Below are 6002 nucleotides of genomic sequence, written 5' to 3'. Positions count from 1 at the left end.
TGTATATTATCTGTATATTTGTATACTATTTTTTATTATTGTGAAAAGAACACTAGATAATGAGCCATCCATATCTTTAATATTGTTGCTTGCATAAAGTCGCATTCTTCTCTCTGTATTCCAGCCTTTGCGTGTACTATCCTGAAAAAAAGATATATTTCAAACTTCCCACTTATATTTCAAGAAATCAGCCAAGGTGGACCCAATGAAGTAATAGTATTTTCCAAATCTTACAGCCTTCAGTACAATGTAGATGAGAGCAGATAATATTAGTAGATATACCTAATTCTTTTTATAATATTACATACATAATTCATTTCATGTTAATCAATAGATATTAAAATATCTATTGATTAACACAATATCTATTGATTATACACAAATTTAATATAAAGGTCAATGACTTCAAATAATATAATTTTAACCAAACCTTTCATTCTTTCCATAAGCAGACACAAAGAAATTATTTTAAAACTTCCAATATTTGCCAGTATATGACAGTGCATGTGCATCTGCCATAGAGCAGCATTACAGAGAGCACAAAACTCATTAGCAGATAGCAACACCTGCTTGTGCAAGAGCAAAGTGTTATCTTCCATTATCATTCTTGATTCTTCTTTTTCTGCCCCAAAACTGCCAAATGTGTGCTGCTTGTAGGAGAGTAGTGACATTGTCTCAACAAATAATTTTTTGTAATTAATAGTCAGCTACTACAAATATTAGAAATTAATGTGTTCAGCCCCTGTCAGGATTTGACCTTCAGTCTTATTGGCAACTTCCACTGTTTTTATTCTGCTTTTGACAGTCCAGGTTTATCTGTGGATGGATCTGCTTCTTCTAAGTCCGCAAGCTCTTCCTCTATAACTGGCTTCAGTATTTTTTCTATTTGTGTAAGTCTTTTTTTCACTTTCTGTTGTGCACCTTCATACTCAGCCAACAACCTGGCAAACTTTGTTTGTAACCTGTCCATAGCACGTTCCATGTAGGCAACCTTCTCTTCCAGATCTTTAGGATCACTTCCTAAATTTGCAATTTCAATGTCCAGCAACCCATCTTTCATTAGGATTTGCTTGCCTTTTTCTTCCAGCATAGCCTTTGCATCTGGATATTCTGTTAAAGCCTCCATGAGATCATCTTTAGACAGACAAAACAAGTCCGAGTATCCAATACTTTTAATATTGGCTGTTCTTCGATTGCCAGCTTTGCTACCCTTGATATTAAGAATGCTGATTTCTCCAAAGTAGCTGCCATCACTTAGGACCACAAATTGGGTAATTCCATCATCAGCAACTACTGCCAGCTTGCCTTCTTTGATAATGTACATCTCTCGTCCAATATCTCCTTTTCTGCAAATATAATCTCCAGGACTGTATACTTGGGGCTGGAGTTTCAAAACCAGCTCAACCAGCAAACCTGCTTCACAGTCCGCAAAAATCCGAACTTTTTTTAGCGTTTCCAGGTGAACATTGATTGCAATCTCTGCTCTTAGTTTATCTGGCAGATACTTCAAGACTTCTCTTTCATCCACAGCCTTTTTGTTTGTCCACAGGTAGTCAAACCACTTTATAACTCTTTTTTCCATGTCCTTACTCACATTCCGAAAGTGCATATACTGCTTGATAGCATCAATCCTTGCTTGAAACTCCGCCCTGGCAGCATTCATGTTGGAGATCATTGAGCCCACGTTACCAACAATGGTAGCAAAGATCAGTACTCCAACCAAGAAGTCAACAACCACGAAGAAATACTCAGAATCTCTTACAGGAGGGGGGGTTTCACCAATAGTAGTCAGAGTCAGTGTTGACCAGTAGAGACTGTAGACATATTTTCTAGTCAGGCGGGCAAATTCAGGATCTGAGGTGTTGGGGTAGACCCATGTGTCAGCCCCAAATCCAATGGCTTTTGAGATGGAGTAGTACACACAGGCATTCCAGTGAATAATAATCACAATGTACATTACAAGGTTAGAGATCCTGAAGATATTTGGGTAGTTTGTTCTTGTTTCTGTTCTCTGGAAGAATTCAAACATCCGAGCTACTCTGAGTAGTCTGTTTATTCTTAATTCTGGGTAATTCAATCCTAACTTAAAGTATAAGAGATCAGTTGGTATGATTGACAGAAAATCTAGTTTGAATTGAAAAGATTTCTTGTATTTCTCTCGTAGCTTCTGTTCTTCTTTCACCAGAAGACCTTGCTCCAGGTAACCTAAAATAAAATTGTAAATAATAAAAAATGCTACTGGTTCAAATAAATTGTGTTTAAGGTCAGTCCAAATCTACTCTGAAAAATATTTTGGGTGCAAATTCCATATGGAACATAACTTCTTTTGCTTTTTAATATTTAATTTCTTATTTCCAAATAGTCAGCTTAATGCTATATGGTTCAGCTTGAGCTATGAAAGATAAACAATTCTAGGTCTGAATATTTTCCTGCACTTTTCCACTATGATGGACATCTGAAAAGAAATCCCATTTTCCTCTCTGAAGAAAACTCCCCAAGCTATAGGAAGGCTGATTAATGGGGAAAAGGATTTGAACACAGGAATTGCAGTTCCATATTGAGTGTATCTACTTAATAGCTCCATAGGTTAATCTTGTACAATAAATAGTTGCAGCTGAAGTTAATGGGATGTCTTGCTTGCTCAATGGTCTTGAAAATCAAGCAAATACTTGAATCTCCCATTAATACAAAAACCAGATTTAGGTGCTGGATTTTCAGAACTCCTGATCCTCTCTTGGCTGCACCACATGTTTCTTATGTCTTGGTGAGTCAGCTGCAGGCAGAACAGCTTATACCTGCATATCTCAAACTTTATGTGTCCTTTGAGTAATACATAAAATTTCATCAGAATTTCTCCTACTTTTACAGTAAGGCTGGAGCCTTTCAGAAATCTAACTCAGTGTCTTTTTTTCACTATTGCACCTCATCAAGGCTACTCAGATAAGAGAAGTAGTAGGGTTTTGATTAAAAAAAACTGGCATAAATATGTAAAAAGGAATAATTAATCCTTGAGTATATTTACCTGTCCTTGTCCGTACAAACATATCAGCAACATAAATGGCATCAGAAACATAATCAATAATAAACCATGCCACTAAGTAATCGTGCTGAAGCTCATCAAAACAGGCTCTGAATATGAAAAAAACAAAAGTAAATTACCATGAAACAAAAATTAAATACTTGCATGAATCAATGATGAATATTTTTTTATTAGTCAGGGATAATATGATTTTCCAGAAGTTCTATGTAGTCATTAAACGAGTACATCACCTAGCAATAATCATGGTCCAGTTGTACATGACAGGCATTGTGATGCAAAACAACCAGTTGTAATATATATTTCCTGCTGGATCAATGGTGAAAATATCTTTCTTCTCCCTAAGTGGTAAGCAGGGGGAAAAAAAGAGATTTAATGAGAGACTTGAAATACACGTCTAATTTTTGAGGAATTAAGCATTCCAGAAATTTTTATTGTGAAATAAATGGTCTTTATCAAAGTTAAACTTCCTTACTCAAATGCATGGAAGATATGAAGGTGGTACGACTGGATGTGACACAAACTTTAAAATCTAAATTTTGCTGAGCAAAGTCAGCTTGGCAGTCTCACTTCACTTTATAGTGGCACATGTGAGTTTTAAACTTTTTTCCTACCCAAATAACTCTTGTCTGATAATTTATTTTATCATGTAAAAAAAAAATATTATGTGACCACTAATTTTTACATAAATATAAATTATGAGATGAATCATGCCTTTCTCACAGGGAAAAAGTCTAGCCCTGAGGAAGATAAAATATTGGCATAGTTTACATAAAGAAACCAAAGAATAGGAAATCATACAACACAGATTTCTACTGCACTGTTTTAAGTTTCTCTTCCTTAGCCAGAAAATTATGAATTTACCTAGCAGACTATAAAGCAACAACTTTTAGAGCATAGAAGAGTTTAGTGGCTGGTAGGTGCCTTTGTGTGTGGAAGAGATTGCTTTATACTGGCACATTGTTTGCTGCAGTGTGTTATACAAGAACTATTAGATAGTCAGAATCCAAAGGAGATATATCTTGATTAATGTTTCAGATCACCTCCAGGCATGCATACTTCTGTTGTCCACATATGAAGTTAAGTCAAAACACCTCCACTCTAGGGAGAACAACAGAAGTCTTTATACTCATTCACTAAGGTATAAACATCTTTACAGGACATCTGTGAATTAAGTTGTTCTTACATCAAAAGCAATTTTATTACATAGCATAATTGGACCTAAATGAAAAATACTTACTCTTCTATATTTTCTTTCTTCTTCAACTTATCTTTATTTTTATTTTTCTCCTTTTTTCCTTTGTTCTTTTGTGTTTCTCCATCCTTTTTTTTTTCTGGCTTGCTAAGAAATAAATTAACATTTTCCATTGTTAAGGACCAAGTAAAAATATGTAGAAAAAAACCTAAATCTCTTAGAAATAATAATATTATTACTCTTCATCTTACCTCTTCTTTTCTTTTTTCCTTTTCTTCTCCTCTCTAAGAAAAAAAAATATGATAGGCTTATGGGATGCACATCCTGTTTCTTCAACATCTATTTATTGTTCAACATCTATTATTTCTTCAACATCTATTGTTGTATGATTTCTGAATTCACTAAGGATAACATTGTACTTGGGTGTTTAGCCTTTAAAAAAAGTGTTTTTCTTATTGCTTGTTGTATTCACCTAGAACTACTTTTGTTTTAAATTAATATATACAGTATCAGTAACTTTGGTAATAAGGATGATCATCATCATAACTGATGTCCATGAAGTTGAAATGTATGTGCAGTCTCTTTTGGGCTTACCTGAATGACATAGCTGTTTCTAATGAAACAATTAGATCTTTATTATAATTATTTATTTCTGCTTTTATTATCAAAATTGCAGTACTCTTATTTTATCAAATGGCAAAGATACTTACTCATCTTTATTACTATTATTGTTAATATTGTAGCATGCAAATACTCCAGGTAGATATTGATGCCTGGGAAACAACAAAACAACACAGTTATATGATATCTGCTGAATTTTTTTTAATATCCTAAATATTTACAGTAAACAATATACTGTAATCTTAAAAACTTTGTTTGTTTAAGAGTGAAGAAAATTATATGATAGCAAGGATATGTGCTTAGATAATCCTATGTAAATCATCAAACTAAAAAAAAAAAAAAACAAACTGACACAAAATATATTTGACATACCTGTTTTCCCCTCTGTGCATCAGTTCAAGGTCCTTACTGGTGTCATGCACTACGACACTGGGAACAACTGTATGGGAGTGATGGGTCTCAATCACTCCTACCTTCATGGTCAGGTTTGTTTTAACTTGGGTAATTGAAGAAGACTGAATAAAAAAAAAAAATAAAGTCATTTCACCACTAGAATAAGTAGCTTTTTTTTTTTTTTTTTTCCTAAAAATGAATCCTTTACATTGGTGCTTTCCTGAAGACCAACAAGAATATTTGCAATTTCCTGTCTGCCATGACATTCCCACCAGACAAGAAAATGACCTGGCATCTGCTGCTAAAGGGAACGTTGTGCACATCTTTAGGGAAGCATTAATTTAGGTCTTTTCTCCTGAGTTTTGACACATACTTTGAAAATATTTAAACAATTGTGTTTGAAACATCTACCGCTGTTTCTCTGGGTTTTGAACCAAAGGCTTGAAACACTGTATGAAGATGGAGAAACATTCATGCACAGATGACATCCTGAAAACCAGACAAAAAAAGTATCCTCTGGTTTTAGGTCCAAGAAAAGCTTTTTGATCTCAACAGTGTAAGTCTCAGTTACCAGATATACCTGGTAACTGAGACTTACACTGTTGAGATCAAAGAGTGGGTTCTGTAAGTAAGAGGGTAAGATTAATGTAGTGGTTTCCTTATTCATATAGCAGGTGGTATATAAATACCTAAATAGAAGTGTTAGTGGCTCTTTATGCCTGGTGTGTTCATCTCAAGGGGAAAAAAAAACCCTGA

At 34.3% G+C, this 6002-nt stretch overlaps 1 protein-coding gene across 1 annotated transcript; it reads right to left on the bottom strand.

The window, feature by feature from the left end:
• Positions 1 to 787: 787 nt before the first annotated feature.
• CNGA1 (cyclic nucleotide gated channel subunit alpha 1) lies at positions 788 to 5332 on the bottom strand. The gene is given in 7 exon segments (XM_053976215.1): positions 788 to 2205; positions 3023 to 3129; positions 3271 to 3378; positions 4278 to 4379; positions 4484 to 4509; positions 4939 to 5009; positions 5221 to 5332. Coding segments are annotated over 7 exon segments (1944 nt in total).
• Positions 5333 to 6002: the final 670 nt, after the last annotated feature.

The sequence above is a fragment of the Vidua macroura genome, chromosome 4, assembly GCF_024509145.1.
Source record: "Vidua macroura isolate BioBank_ID:100142 chromosome 4, ASM2450914v1, whole genome shotgun sequence".
NCBI lineage: Eukaryota > Metazoa > Chordata > Aves > Passeriformes > Viduidae > Vidua > Vidua macroura.
Note: the sequence above shows the minus strand (reverse complement) of the source record. Positions and strands in the feature narration are given on the sequence as shown.